General features: G+C 45.6%; 1 protein-coding gene across 6 annotated transcripts in view; it reads left to right on the top strand.

Annotated features, from left to right (window-relative positions):
* The window catches only part of tbc1d4 (TBC1 domain family, member 4), a 311885-nt gene that overhangs the window by 245086 nt on the left and 46523 nt on the right, over positions 1–20276 (top strand). For 3 of the 6 annotated variants that reach the window (XM_072476149.1, XM_072476151.1, XM_072476152.1), the window contains 3 exons: positions 495–572; positions 1077–1318; positions 6725–6880. In XM_072476149.1, coding sequence (XP_072332250.1) covers positions 495–572; positions 1077–1318; positions 6725–6880 — 476 coding nt within the window. Of the gene's footprint in view, positions 1–494; positions 573–1076; positions 1319–6724; positions 6881–15261; positions 15400–15804; positions 16090–20276 lie in introns of those variants that run through there. The other 3 variants (XM_072476150.1, XM_072476153.1, XM_072476154.1) reach the window with 3 other exon arrangements.

Raw genomic sequence — 20276 nt, 5'->3', positions numbered from 1 at the left:
ATATTCCCTTGTGTAGCTTGCTGTCAGATTTTCTTTTCATAATCCTGTGATGTTTTACTATCTTAAACGCGCTGTGCAAATTCAAGTTGTTGTTGTTGATTTTGAGAATATGTCATTCCTCTTTCCGATGTCACTCAGACAGTTTATCTGGTCATTGTCGCATTGCGTTTTGTGGGAGCTTGCTGTGTTCAAGTTGCTGGTGCATTGCCTACACACCGACTACACTTCGAAAGTAACTCTTTGAGCTGTGAGGGGCATTGCGAAAAGCGCTACACAAATGAAAGTCTTTCTTACTTTGTCTGTTTACAAATCAGTGACCGGGCCACAGTTCTCGTTGCCAAAAAAATGACAGTGCTGTGATAATGAGAGCGCACGCGATTGGGTCATTTCCCTGCCAGACACGGTGACACATTCCTTCCATTCAAGAACTGTCAGATATACCTCATTAACAACACGTCTGACTTTGGTCTTTATGTGTACATGTCTTGTTTTAGGGCGCCAAGATGCGGGATCGGTTAGGAAGCATGGACAGCTTTGAACGTTGCAACAGCCTGGCATCGGATGCATCCAGGGTGAGTCCTGGGGTTAGTGCCATTTTCTAGCTCCTCTACCTACCCTCGCCTCGCTCCCTCGCTGATTGAGTTGAGCAACGGCACTTTTCCATTGATAGACTTGTTTTGCTCGGATAGTTTCCATGGGGCAGGAAGTCAGCTGGTGAAATCCAGAGGAAGTGCTTGCGATAGCAGTTCCAGCCTTTGAGGAGCACTTTATAAACACCGAACATAGTTCCATCAGCAAAAGAGAAGTGAAAAGACTGCTGATCCCCTGCTCTCTTTTCACATGGAAAACTTGGAAACCTAGCTCACTTATCAGCAGCGTGCAGTAGCATTTGTAAATCTTCACTGGATTAAACACAGCAGGATATGGGAGTTGGTGAGATAGCACAAAATTAGCATACAATGGGTTTCTGAAAGTGCGTTGACAGATTTGCAGAATTTATGCTCTGCTGTCAGTGTTTTAGAGTGCGCAATGTCATTGCTTTTTGTTTTCTGACCTCTGCGGTGATTCTGGCACAGGACGGTTCCCCGGGGGAGTCCCCTCCCAGTTCTCCGCCCGTCAGCCCCCGGGCATCCCCCATCTCCTCGCTGGGCCAGCTCTACGCGGAGGAAGACCCAGACTCGCCACAGTTCCGGAGGCGGGCTCACACTTTCAGCCACCCACCGTCAAGCAGCAAGCGGAGGATCAGCTTCCCCACGGAGAAGCTGCACCACGGCAGGTCTCCCATCATTCGCCAGCAGTCGGAAATTCTACGGAGCAGGTAAACAGTCTGTGCGTCCGGGATGGGGGAGGAGAAAAGGAGTGGCACTGTCTGGCATTGAGGATGTTTTGAATACCTGTGCCACCTGAATTACTTACTCTGCCTTTACATGGCGGAACTGTTTATCTTGTCGAGGCGTAGAGTACAAAAGCAAGATGAACATTTATAAAACGCTGGTTCGGCCTCAACTGGCGCAATGAGTCCAATTCTGAGAAGGGCATGGAGGGCTTAGAGAGGGTACAGAGAAGATGCAGGAGAATAGTTCCAGTAATGAGGGATTTCAGTTACATGGCGGCATGGTAGCACAGTGGTTAGCACTTCTGCCTCAGCACCAGGGACCTGGTTCGATTTCAGCCTTGGTTGACTGTCTGCATTGAGTTTACACATTCTCCCCATGTCTGCGTGGGTTTCCTCCGGGTGCTCTGGTTTCCTCCCACAGTCCAAAGATGTGCAGGCTAGGTGTATTGGCCATGCTAAATTGCCCCTTAATGTCCAACGGTTAGGTGGGGTTACAGGGATAGGGCAAGGGAGTGGAGCTAGGTTCGGGTGTTCTTTCGGAGGTTTGGTGCAGACTTGATGGGCCAAATGGCCTCCTTCTGCACTGTAGGGATTCTATGATTGAAGCTGGGGCTGTTCTTCTGGTCAAAGAGATAGTTGAGTGGAAATTTGAGAGGTGTGTAAAATCATGAGATGTCTGGACTGAGTAGGTAGGAAGAAACTGTGCCCGTTAGTGGGAGGGTTGAGAGCCAGAGGACACTGATTTAAATTGATTAACAAAAGAACCACTGGCTACATGAGGAAAACCTGGGCATCATTCTCCGACCCCCCAGCGGGTCAGAGAATGGCCGTTGGCCGCCGTGAATCCCGCCCCCGCCCGTTGCCGAAGTCTCCGGTACCGGAGATTGGGCGGGGGCGGGAATCGGGCCGCGCCGGTTGGCGGGCCCCCCCCGCTCAATTCTCCGGCCCGGATGGGCCGAAGTCCCGCCAAGAAATTGCCTGTCCCGCCGGTGTAGGCGGAAGAGACTCTCCCCACTGCACATGCGCCGCCCGGGGATGTCATTTCCGCGCCAGCTGGTGGGGCAACAAACGCCGTTTCCGCCGGCGTCGGCCTAGCCCCTCAATGTCGGGGCTCGGCCCCCAAAGATGCGGAGCATTCCGAACCTTTGGAGCGGCGCGATGTCCGTCTGATTGGCGCCGTTTTGGGCGCCAGTCGGCGGACATCGCGCCGTTGGGGGAGAATTTCGCCCCCTGTTTCTACACAGTAAGTTGATAGGCCCGGAATGCACTTCCTGAGAGTGTGGTGCCGGCAGATTCATTTGAGGCATTCAAAGGAGAATTGGATATTTTTCTGAAGATTAAACGTTGCAGGATTATGGAGAAAGGGAATGGGGCTTGCTGAGTCATTCTTGCAGAGAGCCAGCATCAACAAGACAGCCGAATGGCCTCCATCTGTAATAACCATTCTATGAGTCTATAAGGCTTTGCTGATGATATTCCTTTTCCTGTCTACATCGGACTCTAGATCTCCTCTCACTTCAACAAAATCCTTTATTCAGAATCAAGTTACTTTTAGTTAACTGTTTATTGAAGAAAACAATGGATTTGAACTGTATTGATACCTTAATGTACAGGTTTAAAAAAATCTGATGTGAAAGCGACCGTTAGAACCCTTGTAAGGTAAAACATAATTGATTCCAGATAGACTGATCCAAGCATAGAATTAGTTGACAATCTACACTTGCTTCACACATTTTCATTGACGCTGTTTGTTGTTAATTACGCAGAATCCTTCACCGCAAGACTTGCAGGAAATGTTGAAAAATCCACCTTTTTAAAATTCTTTCATGGGCGTCCCAGCATTAGTTGTCTGTCCCTAATTGCCCTTGAACTGAGTGGCTTGTTAGGTCTTTTAAAGAGGCAGTTAAGAGCCAGCCACATTGCTGTGGGTCTGGAGACACATGTAGGCCAGACCAGGTAAGGACGACAAATTTCCCTCCCTGAATCACAGTTAGTGAACCAGATGTTTTTTTTTTACAAGAACTGATGATAGTTTCATGGTCACTGTTAATTTTTTTAAAGTATTCTTATTTGCCATATTTTCATCTTTCAAAAAAAAATAAAACAAAACAACCCCAACAATGTAAAACCTAAAGCATCGAAAACGAAAAACAAACAAGTCCTCCCTCCCTCCCCCCCCCCCCCCCCCCCCACCCCCCCCCTCCCCTTCGCATTCAATGGCAATTAACTCTCAAAAATGCATGGTAAACAAACCCCAAGAATTGTAGAACACCTCCATCGCCCCCCTCAGCTCAAACATCACCTTCTCCAGGGTCGAAAACTCCAGCAGGTTCCCGCCCCCAACCATGTTGAGACGGAGGGCGGAGAAGCTGATCTCTACTCCAACAGGACCCGCCTATGAACGATCAGAGAGGCTAAGGCTAAAACGTCTGCCCCAGGAGGGGCTGGTTTAGCTCACTGGGCTAGACAGCTGGTTTGTGATGCAGAACAAGGCCAGCAGCGTGGGTTCAATTCCTGTAATAGCTGAGAATTCTGAATTCCTCCTCTGTGTCCCCGAACAGGCTCCAGAATGTAAGGACTGGGGGCTTGTCACAGTAACTTCATTGCAGTGTTAATGTAAGCCTACTTGTGACAATCAAGATTCTTTTTCTTTTTTTTTCATACCAGCCTGCAACTCGGACTGGTCCGACACCCGAAATGGCTTCTGGGGATCAGGCTCCACATCCATATGCAATACCCCCGAGGTAGTGTTAAATACCTTCCTCCCATAACTTTCCAGCTTCGGGCAGGGCCAAAACATATGAACATGGTTTGCGGGTCCCTCCCACACCGCTCACAACATCCTCCAACCCCTCGGACAGCAGGCTTATCATTGATTTTGTGAGGTGTGCCCGATACACAATCTTTAATTGTATCAGCCCCAACCTCGCACACGAGGCTGAGGCATTCACAGCATCTCACACCACAGCCACTCTTCCATCAGCCCCCCCCCCCCCCCCCCCCCCGCTCTTCCTCCCATTTCACCTGAACCTTCTCTATGAATGCCCTATCCTTCTCCAGAATCCTCCCATAAATTGCCGATAGCATCCCCTTCTCCAAGCCCCCCCCCCCCCCAAGTAAACCAGACTGATGGAAAATGAACAAATTGCAGTAATGGCACTCGATCCAACTATTGTGTGGAATTTCTGATTGAAGCAGAAAACTTTGAGGTAAAACCTCCATTCAAGCATCAATGACTTAAGGAAGGTTTTCCTTTTCCAACGTTTCTCATGCTCACTACTCTGAAAGAACTTTATCTCAAACAGGACCAGTTTTCAGGCAGTCTGCAAGCTGTTTGCCCCTCAAGTCTGTTCAGAGTGGTTTTCCCGGCAGCCTCCTCGCTTCACAGACAACATATAAATTCACTAATTTGCAACTTTTTTTGTAGTCGAAGGTTTGTGGAATTCCTGAATTAAGCAGAATTGTGATAAGACGACTTTTCTTAGAAATTGAATTGCATTTATCAATTCCCATTTTTGAACGTTATAAAATAATCTTAAATCATATTTTTTTTCAAATTCACACCCACATTTATTTTATTAAATAAATAATAGGTGTTTTTAAAAATTGGGATTGAATCACTAGATAACAATGAAAGAAAACAGATGTTTAGAGTTTGCTGAGCTAAATTATTCTTAAATCCACCTTGGGTTTAATTGTGTGGTAATGTTTTCTATTTAAACAGTCTCCATTGTTTTGCACTTTTATTGTCTCTTTTCTTTCCAACGTGGTCTTTGTACCACGGACTTTGCATTCTGATTAAGGGATAGAGATAGCTGAGTGGTCGTTTCCATAGCTTCTGTCAGTACCACATTCTGAGAGTGGTTCGAGACTCTGGGGTGCAAGCTGGTATGTAGACTTCATGTTTAAGTTTTCTTTCCCTTCTGCTAGGCAACTACCTTGACTTTATCCCAAAATCTGAATGCCAGATGAGGTGACGATCCATACCCTGACCTGGTTGTGCTGGTGTGTTGCCCACTCTTAGTTGTGCTTGGTGAAGACAGGCCCAATAAATAATTCCAAACCTCTTCCTTTCGTAAATGAACATCTTTGAAACAAAATGTACATGACAATTTTTGGATGGCCAACTTTGATTTTTTTTTAAAGTAATGTTTTCTTTAAAACAAAGACTTGACAATATCACAGAGAATTCAGTCTTGCATTTAGGCCTTGATTTGGCTCTCGCTCTCACACACATTGTTCTCAAACTCTGGCCTAATGTAGCTGACGGGGGGGGGGGGGGGGGTGCGCGGTTGGGGGGGGGGGTGTTGGGGGTGGGGGGTGAAGATTAGAGATCAGATGATTTCCTAGAGGCAGGAGAACTAATGGCATGGCCCCTCAATAGCAGAATTGGCATAGATTCCGAAACAGCTTGGCTACCTAGCCTCTCAGACAGCAAGTTGTTCAACACAGAGGGGAGACTAGTGAGGAGAGAAAATAATTAAAAGTCAATATTTATCCTTCATGATTCCAGGGAAGAACCTTGTGGGCCAGAATTGAGAACATAGCGAGAGTACCTCCTATGTGAAAAATTGTGGTGAGAGGGGGGGGGGGGTTGATGGATACTATGCAAAATCACAACACATGGGGGCAGCAAAGATGGAAGATTTTCCCAGGAAAACTATTTGAATCAATTTATCACAACTTCCTTTTCCAAAATGCACAATATTTTTAGTTTGTACAGGGATAAACACTTTTCTACCTTTTTACCACCTGAAGTCATATAACTCTCTATTTTGATATTCCAAAATAGTTCTTCACTGTTGCACACACAGATTTTAAAATCATCTGTTCTCTAATCTTCCTCTTCCTTGGATGCATTAGATCCGTGTTTGTGTGTGAGGAATCAGGGCCTAAACGCCAGAATGGATTCTCTACGCCATGTTTCCTCAAGAGAGTATATGTCGTGATATACTGAATAAATTATACACTGCATATTTAATCTGAAAAGTTAAAGGTTTTCAAGAGGAACGCCAGGAAACACACCATCAAAGAAATTTCGCATAAGTAGCTTCACATACCAGTTCTGGGTAGCATGCCAATTGTTAGGTTGACTCTGTTTCAAATGATCAGTGATACAATTTACAAGGTGCAGTGAGTTATTATTGTTTAAAGGTGACTGGATAAGTAAGCAGAAAAGGCAGGTTAATGGAGGATGGCCTGCATCAGAATTCAGGAATTATACCCAAAATTATAATTATTTTCTGGAGTTTGTTTGCATTTCTTATATTTTCCATTAAAAAAATCTATGTCCTGCAGAACATTTGCATTTTCCGACTCAGCAGACTGTTGCTCCTTTGACGACTGTTTTGTTTTCCTGTGTTTCTGCCTTTGGTTCCACCTGCTCAGCCCCATCAATATCGTGAGATGCAATCGCAGTAGCTCCGAGAGCGAACCCACTTCCAGCAGCCTTCCCTCGTCCCTGTCCGTCCCGACTTTCCTGAAGCCCTTTTACACCAACACCAGCAGGCTGCTGGAGCAGCCAGAGAGTGAGACCCCCAAGAGGTGAGAGCGGCCTGCCCAGCCTGCTTGCGAATCCTGCCCTAATACTGCACTTGTTGCCTGGCCTGTGTGACTAATTGATGTGCCTTTGATCGTGTCAGACATTTGTCACTGTTTCGGTGATGCTCTCTGTGCTGTGGCCTGCAGTGAATAAACATTCGTGAATCGTTGCGGTCAGCTAACTCTGCATAATTCGCTTCAGCTTCAGTGTGCGCAGCACAAGTGGTCAGACAGTATGACTTAACATTGATAAGAATGTCAGCATGATTTTGAGGAGAAACCCTCCCTGTTTAATTCCTTTGAAAAATCACTTGCAAAGAATTATATTTTGATTGTTGTTGGACGAGGGTTACAGAACCCAACTGGAGGCATTTGAAGCGTGACTAAACGGAATGGCAGAACGGGCTCAAGAGGCTGAATGGCCTACTCTTGTTCCTATTTTGTTCTGTTGCAAGATGATTAGCACGATGAAGGTATTTGTCCTGTCTTGATTCATTCATCTAAAATTACAATAAAGTACAGCTGCAACAGGCCCAGGCGTACGTTTATTTTCCACTCTAATCTCCTGCCTTCTTTCATCATCTAACTTTATCAATGCAACCCTCTATTCCCTTATCTCTTATAGACTTGTCCATCTTCTCCTCAAATTCCACCTTAACTCTGCGCTCTGGGTACTGAGGGTTCCTCTGAATTCCCTATTGGAATTCTTGGTGCCTCTAATTCTGCTCTTTGGCACAAATAGAAACATTGGGCTGGATTTAGGCTACTGAGGTTCACCTGGCCCACCGATCCTGCCCGAGCGTAGGGGCAGGCGAGTATCTGGCGGGCTGATTAGACTTTGTCCCAATTTTAAAAGTTGTTCGGCCCTCTAATACTCACCCTCATAATGCCTTAACCCCACTCTACCCTTCTTGCCAACTCAATACCAACCCATGCCCCACATCCCATGACTCCTCATACCCTCCTTGCCAGCTTATGTCTCACAACCCATGGTTCCTCTTACCTTCCATGCCAACTCAAAACCAACTTATGCTCCTCACCAACCCCCCATGGCCCCTATACCCTCCAATGCCAACTCATTCTCCCCATCCATCGCCCATGGCTCCTGATGGCTTCCATGCTACCCTCATAGCCACTTACCCATTATTCATTAGGGTGGACGTCAGGAGCCATGGGAAGATGAAATCAAAGTTCGAACAATCTAATTCAGAATTCCGAGGTGCAGCGGGATCTTGGTGTTCGAGTGCATGAGTCAAAAAAAGTTAGTAAGCAGGTACCACCTGGAATTAAGAAGGCAAATGGAATGCTATCCTTTATCACAAGAGGAATTGAACATTAAAGTAAGAATGTTATGCTTCATTTATACTGGGCATTAGCGACTACATCTTGAATACTGTGTGCAGTCTTGGTCTCCTTATTTAAGATGTGGAGATGCCGGCGTTGGACTGGGTGAGCACAGTAAGAAGTCTTACAACACCAGGTCCAACAAGTTTGTTTCAAACACGAGCTTTCGGAGCACTGCTCCTTCCTCAGGTTGGACTTTAACCTGGTGTTGTAAGACTTCTTACTGTCCTTATTTAAGGGAGGATGTAAATGCATCAGAGGATGTTTATTAGATTGATACCTGGAATGTGCGAGGTTGTCTTATGAGGAAAGGTTGGACAGATTGGGCTGATTTCCACTGGAGTTTCGAAGAGTGAGGTGTGACTCGATTGAAGTAAAAAAATTCTGAATTGTCTTGACAAAGTGGATGTGGAAATAATGGCCGGAATTCTCCGACCATTGGGATTCTCTCTTTCCGCTGGCAGCGCACCCCCCGTGGGGGTTTCCCAGAGGCGTGGGCGGCTTCAATGGGAAATCCCATTGACAGGTGGCGGGGAGATAGAATCTCGCACCAGCGAACGGCACACCACCGGGAAACACGTGGCTGGAAAAGCGGAGAATCTCGTCCAGGGTGAGTCCAGGACTAGGCGGCAAATTTTAAAATTAGGGGTCGCCCTTATAGGACAGGGATGAGGAGAAAACCTTTCTCTCAGAGGGTTGTGCGATTTTGGAATTCACTGCCTCAGAAGCTGGTGGAGGCAGGGCCATTGAATACTTTTAAGGCAGAGTTTAATAGCTTCTTGTTCGGCAAGGAAATCAAAACTACTCGAGGGTAGATGGGAATATAGAATTCGAAATGCAAACGGATCAGCCACGATCTTATCGAATCCAGAGCAGGCTCAAGATGCCAAATGGCCTACCTCCCCTCCTATTTTGAATGGTCACATGAAAATAATGTGAAGATCGTGAGCTCTGATTACCAAGAATGATAAAATGGCACAGATATTTTTTGTTCAAACTGAAAAGAGTGTTCGGTGGCTTGCCAAATGTGCTCTGAAGATGTGCTTGGACCTTCGGGCTGGCTTTATATTTTGCGTACTTTTGTTTGCAATGACAATGGTGGAAGGTTTTCTGTTGTCTGCACAGGCTGGTGAATATTTCATTGAAAACCAACGAGTTATTTATTGATGGTGATCACATGGTGCTAATTTGAGAAGAGTCAAAGGAGCATGACAACAGTGTTTTATTCCTGAATTTGCCTGGGACTGGTAATGAGCTGCAGTCCATGAAGGCCCATCCAGACCTTCCAGATATATTGTTGTCTGCGGAGGCCTATCTATTCCTGGTTACAAGACCCACATGGCCCATCGTTTGAGACTGATGTGACAGTTTCTGTTTCTGAGAAGCCAAAGGACTGCTTGGTGTGGCAAAAGAAAAAGCTACACTGATAAAATAGTTTGTTTTTCTGAGGCAGGAGTTAAAACCACATGATGTTGGCCAATGACTGATTGTCAACCAGCTCTGTTTAGCTGCATGGATGGTGAGTGACAATATCAAATGGCAATTTTGTTCATATGTTCAGGATTTCATGATTCAGTCCCCAGCCTGTGTTTCTTGGGCAGCTCATTGGGCAGCTCCATTGGTTCTTTGGTCGGAGAACAACTCCTCATTGGATTTTGGAGGTCAAGCCCCTGATTTTGTGATTCCAGCAAAATCATGGCTTTGATCTTCAGTGTCCAAAAGGAGTTGCTCACCCACCTATGCACCAATGGATCAAAATTGGCATTTGGAATTCCAACAAGAAAATAGGGCTTTTCTGTCCCAGCGCATTTCCCCCACACCTCGTCCATAATTTGGTGGGGGTGGGTTAAGGTGTGCTTAGTTTTAGCACAGCGGCTTAGGGAGAAGTCCAGGGATCGAAGCCCACTGCTGAGGTTTCCTGACAGAGATCATCTTCTGCTTTCAGAGTAGGGCCTGGTTGCAGAGAGAACCTTCAATCCGCCCTCTGTTCCTCCCCTTTCGGACAATGAAGCACCACACAGTGCAAGCAATGAAGACATCCACGGCCATCAACCAACTGTGGGAAGCACAAATAAATCTGAAGAAATATTTCATGTTAAGTTTATCTTTTGAATATAGTCCCTCACTCCCAACACTTTGGGTTACCCCAGTGTTGCTGGTGGGCCCACAGAGTTCTGTCTCTCTCTCAGGGCATTTCTCGAACTGAACAGAATTTTGAGTGTGCCCGTTGTACAAATTAACAACATCAGGAACTTGTGGTGGATAGCTAGTTGTCAGCAGATGTCAGGAATTGCCCATGTCAGACCCTGTGCCAAGCTTGGCAGGTGACTACGGCAATGGTGTACTCACTATTTGGCGATTCCATCGTGGCTCCCAGGACTTTCCACCATCTGCTCAAAATGATTTGTCTTTTTATTCAGCAACAAATAAAACTATATCATATCAGACAGAGTCACTCAGCAGTGACTGTGGAAACACTTGTGGCAAGATGGCGCATCTGTCACTTGCTGCGCTTGTTGTGTCAATGACCTTATCATGTTGCCAAGGCAAGTATTGACCCTTCCAAAATCTGCGGCAGTTCCTGTCTTATCAATTTGTACTTTCTTTGTTACTTTTCAAAGAACAAAGAAATGTACAGCGCAGGAACAGGCCCTTCGGCCCTCCAAGCCTGTGCCGACCATGCTGCCCGACTAAACTACAATCTTCTACACTTCCTGGGTCCGTATCCCTCTATTCCCATCCTATTCATGTATTTGTCAAGATGCCCCTTAAATGTCCCTGCTTCCACCACCTCCTCCGGTAGCGAGTTCCAGGCACCCACTACCCTCTGTGTAAAAAAACTTGCCTTGTACATCTACTCTAAACCTTGCCCCTCGCACCTTAAACCTATGCCCCCTAGTAATTGATCCCTCTACCCTGGGGAAAAGCCTCTGACTATCCACTCTGTCTATGCCCCTCATAATTTTGTAGACCTCTATCAGGTCGCCCCTCAACCTCCGTCGTTCCAGTGAGAACAAACCGAGTTTATTCAACCGCTCCTCATAGCTAATGCCCTCCATACCAGGCAACATTCTGGTAAACCCTCTCTAAAGCCTCCACATCCTTCTGCCTGAATGTCCACAATCTAATATATTTAAACTGCGATAAGCATCAGATGACTAGCTGCTTGTACTGGCAGTGATTGGCGGGGAAGTCTTAGGGAAGTGTTAAACTCCAGCTTTAACACATCTTTGAGCAGCCACATGAATTGTGAGGCCGTTTCCCATTTCGCAGTAACCTCATGCAAACATATAACTTACCGTTGGCCCAGTAACAACAAGAACTTGGGTTTGTGTAGTGTCTTTAACGTATAAGACATCAAAAGGCAGTTTACAGGAGCTTTGTATAACTGAATTTGATGCTGAGCTACAGAGGCGGTGTGAGACCAGATGACTAAAAGATTGGCCAAAGATATAGGTTAGGAGGAGAGAGGGCTGGAGAAGCAGCAAGGTTAATTAAGGGATTTCAACAGCAGTCAGGGATTTCAAATCATTAAGTTAAATATTTGTATTTTAAAGAATGATTTCCAGGCTCGCGTACAATCTGTTTATAAACCATGTGTTCTTATTTTAATATAATTTACCTTGCTTAAACATTCCTCAAGGTTGAAGCAACTCCAACTGCATAGACTGTCAGATGTAAACACAGATACACGCTTGCACAAGCTCTGAGGTCATGTGCGAAAGCCTGAGGTTATGAACACGCTTGCTCGTGAACATTTGCAGACAACTAACGTTGATATTTGGGGCTTCTTTTAGTGTTTGCTCATGTATGTTTGCCCTGCTTCTCCGTGATCTCTGACTCTTCGAATTATTGTACTTCCTCTTTCCTCATTTTCATTTCCCTTTTTGTTGACGTTCTTGCCCCTTTAAAAACATCTTATGAAAGTGACTTAATATTACTTATTCATCTTGTAGGGTATTTACAAATTTGTATTTCACGTGGTTCTCCCCAGCAGTTAGCAGCTGAGTATTTTGCCTGTGCCCACACAAGTAGTAATCCCTGTGTCTGACCAGAATGTTGATGGACAGAACAATCGCAATGTTGTATAATGGAGGATAATGCAGGAAGATGTGAAATTGTCGGTTTTGGCAGGAAGGGTAAAAAAGAAGCTTATTATCTAAATAGTGAGAGATTGCGGAGCTCTGAGGTGCAGAGGGATCTGGGTGTCCGAGTTCATGAATCGCACTAAGCTAGTATACAGGTACAGCAAATAATTAGGAAAACTAATAGAATGTCATCATTTAGAAATAGAAGGAGGCCATTTGGCCCATCGAGTCTGCACCGGCTCTTGGAAAGAGTACCCTACTTAAGCCCATGACTTTACCCTATCCCCGTAACCCAGTAACCCCACCTAACCTTTTGGATGCCAAGGGGCAATTAAGTGTGGCCAATCCACCTAACCTGCACATCTTTGGACTGTGGGAGGAAACTGGAGCACCCGAAGGAAACCCCCGCAGACACGTGGAGAACGTGCAAACTCCACAGACAGTCATCCGAGGCTGGAATTGAACCCTTAACCCTGGAGCTGTGAGGCAGCAGTGCTAACTGCTGTTTAGTGTGAGGGAAATTGAATTCAAAAGTACGGAGGTTACGCTTCAGTTATACAGGGCAGCGGTGAGACCACATCTGGAGTATTGTGCAAAGTATTGGTCACCTTATTTAAGGAAGGACGTAAATGCTTCAGAAGCAGTTCAGGGGAGCTATCTAATATCTGGAATGGGTGGGTTGTCTTATGAGGAAAGGATGGAGAGAGCCGGCTTGTATCTGCTGGAGTTGAGAAGTTGAGGAGGTGACTTGATTGAAGCATATAAAATCCTGAGGGGTACTTGACAGGGCAGATATGGAGAAGATGTTTCATCTTGTGGGAGAATCTAGAACTAGGGGTCACTGTTTAAAAGTAAGGGGTGGCCTATTTAAAACGAAGATGAAGCAAATGTTTTCTCTCAGAGGGTTGTGAATCTCTAGAACTCTCTCATGAAAACGCAGTGGAAGCAGTCTCTGAATATTTTTAAGGCAGAGATGGATAGATTATTGGTGAGCTGGGGGGGGGGTGGTTATAGGTTATTGGGGAGTAGGCGGGATGCATACTTAGTGCTGTTTTCATGTACGGAGCAATCTGCCCGGACTTTACGCAGAACAATACCTGAAACCTAAACCTAAAACCCAATTCTAAAACCTGTCTTTCAGGTGTGATCGTTTGAGGGCAGCACGGTAGCACAAGTGGATAGCACTGTGGCTTCACAGAGCCAGGGTCCCAGGTTCGATTCCCCGCTGGGTCACTGTCTGTGAGGAATCTGCACGTTCTCCCCGTGTCTGCGTGGGTTTGCTCCGGATGATCCGGTTTCCTCCCACAGTCCAAAGACATGCAAGTTAGGTGGATTGGCCATGATAAATTGCCTTTAGTGTCCAAAAACGGGTAGGAGGGGTTATTGGGTTATGGGGATAGGATAGACTTAAGTGGATCGGTGCAGACTCGATGGGCCGAATGGCCTCTTTCTGCACTGTATGTTCTATGTAATACCTTTCACTGTACCTCGGTACACATGACAATAAATCTAAATCTAAATCTAATCTAATCTAACAAAATGTGTCTTTGGAAAGAAAAGCTTGTAAATGAATAAAACCATGCTGCAGCATCTATCCTCTGCCACCAGACTATCTTTTGGCAGCTTGTGTTTGGTGATGTGCCTGTGAACAATATTACACGCACTCAGCAGTGCCACCACCGACCAGCAGGTGGCATCAGACATTGGTCATGTGACATCCAGTTATCAGCAGAAGGTTGTGAGGCGTACACGAGGACAGTCGCTCATAGGGGTAGTTCCATGAGAGTCAAGGAGACTCAGTCAATAACTTAGTCTGTATCGCATACTAAATAATAAATAAATAATAATCTTTATTATTGTCACAAGTACGCTTACATTAACATTGCAATGTAGTTACTGTGAAAATCTCCTATTCGCCACATTCCGGCGCCTGTTCGGGTAAACTGAGGGTGAATTCAGAATGTTTAATTCACCTAACAAGCAGGTCTTCCGGGACTTGTGGGAGGAAACCGGATCACCCAGAGTAGATCCACGTGGACGTGGGGAGAACGTGCAGATTCCGCACAGACAGCAGGAATCGAACACGGGGCCCTGGCGCTATGAAGCAACAGTGATAACCACTGTGCTACCGTGCTGCAATTCTGATTGTTACTTTATTACATGTACATCAATAAATCATCATTCTAGTTAAGTCACAAGCAGTTCTGTAAATTCATTGCATAGATAAGATCACAGAACGTACTCCACATCCCCAATTTTAATCGCTCTACTATTGGCGGCTGTGCCTTCAGCAGCCTGAGCCCAAAGCTCTGGAATTCCTCAGCCCCCCCTCCTCATCGCAAACCTCTCCAACTCTCTACCTCTCCAACTCTCTACCTCTCCTTCTTTCCAGAAGCTCCATAAAACCCACCTCTGACCAAGCTTTCGGACACATGTCCTAAGTCTGTTGCTTAGCATTAATTTGATCATGCTCCTTTGACACACTTGGACCATTTTTACTCAAGTGCTGAATGAATCGTAGCTATTGTATTTAACTCCACAAAAGAGGAAGCTTTGAAGTTGCTGGCCTTCATTGCTGAGCACAGCACCAATGCTGTCCTGATTTTGTAGAAACCTAGACTGCAAGTTGTTTTGTTTTGGTTGTCTCTGTAGCTGTAGATGAAAAGGATAATTGATTTGGTGATTTTTTGGGAGGTTAATCCTCCCAAGTACCAATCAATTCGAGCGAAAGTACAATTTAAAAATAACAAGGAAGCTTGAGAAGTGCAGCAAGCCCAAGCTTGCTCTGCTCTTAGCTGAAAGGATTTGTGGTTCTTCCTCTGAAGGGCGGATAGTTACAACACAGTGAAAACCTGTGTGCTGATTGCAGTGATCTGTCATTGTTGCTATCAAAGAGTCTGGCCAGTCTGTTCTTGTGGAATGCGTTTCTAATGCTGACAAAGGAAGTCAAAGTGACTCATTTAATGGAGATCTGTACGGTTTGCAGCTGGAGCCGACAAAGGTGGGGGCAGTGGGTGTACTTCACTATTTGTCAAGAATGTCCAGCAGACACCTAGACACAGACAACCGTGTACGACTTTTCAGTTAAAGGTAATTCTTTCTGTTGTTCGCTGTGTGAGAGAGGCAGTGCGGTGAATTTATGTGTTCCTACAAGTCTGAGGGAAGTGACATAGGTGTCTGCGTACCATACAACTTTGAAAAAAACAAATGCTGTTCTCAAAGTAACGAGTACCAGCGAGTCCTTTATGTAATTGATCCAATTTTTGTGACTTATACACATCTGTTGTCTTTTGGAGTTGCTACTGATCAGCAGGACTGTTAACCGTGCATAACTAGAGATACGCATGCAAATATTTCAGCCAATAGCAGGAGTACGTCTCCACAGATGGGCGGGCCTGACAACATTCCCCCACCTTCATTTTCAAATTTGTCTGTGTGAAACATTCCTCAGTTATGTGGTTGGAAAAATTCTCCTTGGAACAGATAAAGTTGAGGTGATCCACAATTCACAAGATGGCAAAGAGTTTTGATAAGAGCGGATGAAGGCCTTTCCCTCTCGTGACTGTGTCTATTGAGCAGAGGTCATGACTGAGGAGAGTTGTCGGGACCTGGACCGCTCTACCTGAACATGTGGTGGAAGCCGATACCACACATAATTTTAAAAGGGATCAAGAGCTGGAGAATGAGGAACGTAGCATGGTAGCAGACTAAACATGACTGTTCCTTCAAAGAGCCAGGACATGGACATGTACAGTGGGCTGAGTGGTCTCCTTCTGCAATGTAAGTTTCTATGACTTTACTCAAGGATAATCAGATAATTGTGACAGCTGCAAAGAGACAGACTTCCTAAAATACAAGTGACAATCCAGACAGCCAGGGAATTGGGATAGAAAAAATTTCTCAAGACTCAAGTTAAGAGAACAGAGACCAAGGTATTATTCAGAAGAATTCAAGTAAGAGTAAATAAAGTGTTCTGATTTAAAGAGGCATTTGCAATAACCAGATTTAAAGTGGGAAAGCAGACTTTAGAGTTAAATCAACAGTTTGATGCTATTTTAATCTGAGTCTGAGAATCGAAGGTTAAAGCAATTGTGAACAGTTTGTACAGCAGTCAAGACAGAGAAATACTAAAAGTGGTTGGTGTAAAATACTGGACTGGATTAGTCATTAAAAGTGGAGCTGAAGCTTTGTTTAAAAGTGTCATTTGAAAGTCCTGGACTGGATTTCGGAATGCAAACCGCAAAGCGAAAGCATTATTATGAGGGAAGATTTTAAAGCATGGTTTTTGAGAGTGGAGTTTGAAAACTCTCATGTGACAATCATTTGGCAGGATTCTGAGGAAAAATCCACAGACATGAACTTGAGTTCAGAGTGGAGTGTGTATCTGACCACAGCTAACCCGTGTGCTTTAAGGGACTTTGTGTTAATGAAACCGTTGTACCTTAAGTTGTACGTTGTAATCCATGTTAATCTTAAAACGTGTGTGGTATTTGTTAAGTTAAGGGGGAAGTAAATGAGCACTGTATAAGAATCCTACTTTTCACGTTTAATAACATTTTTAGTTGTTAAAACTAATTGGCGGTTCTGTGACTCTGTTCCTTCACAGTTATAAAGCAAAAGTAAAGGTTACGGTCTTTTGAGTCAGGGTTCAATCTGGGATCTTCCCATGCAGTTATAAAATCAGCTGGGATAATAACAGCTGTGTGCAGTAGAAGAATCTGGATGAAACAATCCTGGAGACAGCACCCATGTGGGGCTGTACCTTTGAGATGTATATTGTTATGAATTGTTATGCACACTTAAATAATCGTTCAAACCTCTCCGTGAGACACCAAACAACTCTACATCAAGACTAGTAGTGTAAAAGAGAAAGTTCTCACCAGTTCAGTGATTTCTCCTTGGGCACAGTGTGGGGGGGCTTCAACAGGGGACACAAGGAAAAGCTAAAAATCACTGACAGCAACTTCTGCATTTCCATATTTACTGTGCATGTCTGTACTCCAGAACTTGCTGTCTGTTTTAGAGGAGTATTGCTGAGGAACTTTGACAGTTTGGCCATCATTACTATAAAATATGGGCTTGTTGTTTTGAAGTGGATGGTGCAGAACTGTGTTAGTATTGATTTTATTAGAGAGGCAGAAAGGGACTCTGGAACATACCTTGAAAATAAGCCACTGGTGACCATGGTGTGGAAACATTGGGCCATCTATCGCCGGAATCGGGAAAGGCGATTGTGCGGAGGCAAATCGGTTTTGACACCAAAATCTTGGCTGGCGCTGCGTTCATGCCAAATCACAATTCTCCCATGCCTCGACAGTGGCGTCACTGCGTTCCACTCCGCAAGTACAATAAATGCCATTGGCATATCATTAGCGGGCCTGATCCGGTATTCTCCGGAGCTCCACGATTCTCTGCCTCCGCGAGGGGGAATTCCCGACGGTGAGGTTCACTTGTGCTTTCAAAAATCGGAAAACAGGCGCCGTGGCTTCTGATGGGGAGAGAGTGGGTACGGAAGTGTCCAACATCGCCATAGTGTGCTAACCGTTGTGCCGCTGTCCGGGGGGCTTCTTCTAGGGCCGTGGGCATTAGCGGGTACTGTCCCGGTCGTGGGCTGTGGTGTTGGGGTGGATGGGCACAGAACACTATTGCTACAGCCGGCAAGTCAGCCACCCCACCTAGGTACCCTCTGGCCCCAGCCGACCCATCAATAGGATGGGCGAGCTCCAGCGCAATCGGTGCCATCCAGTTGGCTGGGATGAGTGTGTGTGGGGAGTAGCGTGCTCATCTGCGGCTGCAGCTTGTCAGCCTCTCGAGGGCCAAACTCCGTCCCCGGTGAATCCAACGCCGTTTTCCTTTGGAATCCATCATGTTCCATGTGGCGTCGGTGCTAGCCCCTCAATGCTCGGTGAATTGGTCCAAATGCGACGCCAGTTTTGCTGTCACAGAACTTCACTAACCAGCGAATCTGGTCGATTATCTGTGCAAGCCAGTACTGGAATCTAACCCTGAGCAATGTGAAGATTGCGAGCGAGTTTTAAAACCCAGCTACTGTTCTTGGATTAGGGTTTATGTTGGTTTTTACTGTTACTAGGGTCAGCAGTGGCTCTGGTTGTGGCACCCCCATTTCTGAGTCAGAAATCAGTGGGATATGAGTTGCACCCCTAAGTCTTGATGAGAACACAAGAAATAGGAGCAGGAATATATAGCCTGTTGAACGTGCAACACCATTCAATACGATCATGCTGATCTCGGGCTTCAACTTTACCTTCCTGCCTACTCCACATGTCATTCCCTGAGAGACCCAAAAATCTGTCTATCCCAGCCTTAAATGCTTTCAGTGATGGAACATCCACCATCCTCTGGCAAGAATTACAAAGGTTCCCAACTTTTTAAATTAAGTAATTTCTCCTAATGTCTGTCCCAAATGCTCGGCCCCTTATCCTCGGACTGTGGCCCTATGTTTTAGATTCCCCGACCAGTGAAAACCATCTCTCAGCATCCACCCTATCAAGCCCACTCAAACTCTTGTAGGTTTAAATGAGATTGCCCCTCATTCTTTTAAACTTTGGAGAAAATAAACCTAATTTATTCGGTCGGCACGGTGGTGCAATGGTTAGCACGGCTGCCTCAGAGCGCCGGGAACCTGGGTTCAATTCTGACATTGTGGAGGCTGCGCTTTCTCCCCGTGTCTGCGTGGGTTTCCTCCGGGTGCTCCGGTATCCTCCCACAGTCCAAAGATGTGCAGCTTAGGTGGATTGGCCATGTTAGGAAATTATCCCTTAACGTCCAAAGATGAGTAGGTTAGGTGGGGTATGGGATTACGGGGATGGGGCAGGCAAGTGGCATTCGGTAGGGTGCTCTTTCAGAGGATCGGTGCAGACCCGATGGGCCGAATGGCCTCCTTCAGCACTGTAGTGACTCTATGATTCTAATTTAGTTGGCCTCACATCATAGGACAGTGCCCCCCCACTCCCTCATCCCAGGAGCATACACTCAAAGCTAATGCTCTGGCATAGCACTGAGGGAGTGGTATGTGACTCGATTCTTTCGGATGATTCTTTCAGTCCAACGATGTGCAGGATCGGTGCTGTTATCCCCTGCGTTCTGGTCAATGTTTATCCTTCACCCAACATCATTGAAACAGCTGATGTGATCGTCATTACATTGCTGTTTGTGGAACCTTGCGTGCAAATTGACCCTCACATTGGCAACATTGAACAAGATCCTACACTTCAAATTTATTTCTTCGACTCTGAAGGTGCTTGGACAACCTGAGGTTGTGAAAGGCTCTATGTAAATTTCAAATGTTCTTTTATTCTGACCGGGGTTATTTGTGATTGAGCTGGTACCTCTGCAGGGGAGATTGGTGTTTCCATTCTGGGAAACACTTCAATAAAAAATCCGTTTTTAGCCATGCAGGCGATCTCATTAGCAGGTATCTCATTAATGTCTCTCTCTCTCTCTCACTCCTTAAGCTTAACAACAGAAACTATCCTTTCAGGATGAGGCACCTAATGGGGAGACAGGTTGGACCAGAGCAAAGGCTTCTGGCACAGTATAGGTTGCATTTGCAGACAGTGGGATTGCATGTCTGTGCTGCTATGGAAGATTGCCGTGATTGTGCCTTGAGCGAAGGCTTCCATGGGGACTCTTCTAACTGATACCAACAACGTAGCACAGCACCTTGATCAAAGTAAAAAGCCCACCCCCCTGCTTATAGGAGAGAGATTTAGGGAGGAAACTTCAGATCTTGGCAGCTGACGCATACCTGGCCTTGTTGTGCAAGGCAGAAGCAAACGTTTATAAACAGAAGTTTCAGGAAATACTCAGCAGGTCAGGCAGCCTCTGTCGAGAGAGGAACAGAGTTATCCTTTCAGGTCAATGACCTTTCTGATCTGTTCTGATGAACAAACGGTCATCGACCTGAAACTACAGGAGGAATTTTTCGGTATTGTCAACAGCGGGAA

The sequence above is a fragment of the Scyliorhinus torazame genome, chromosome 15, assembly GCF_047496885.1.
Source record: "Scyliorhinus torazame isolate Kashiwa2021f chromosome 15, sScyTor2.1, whole genome shotgun sequence".
Lineage (NCBI taxonomy): Eukaryota > Metazoa > Chordata > Chondrichthyes > Carcharhiniformes > Scyliorhinidae > Scyliorhinus > Scyliorhinus torazame.
This window is presented reverse-complemented; position numbering and strand designations above follow the sequence as displayed.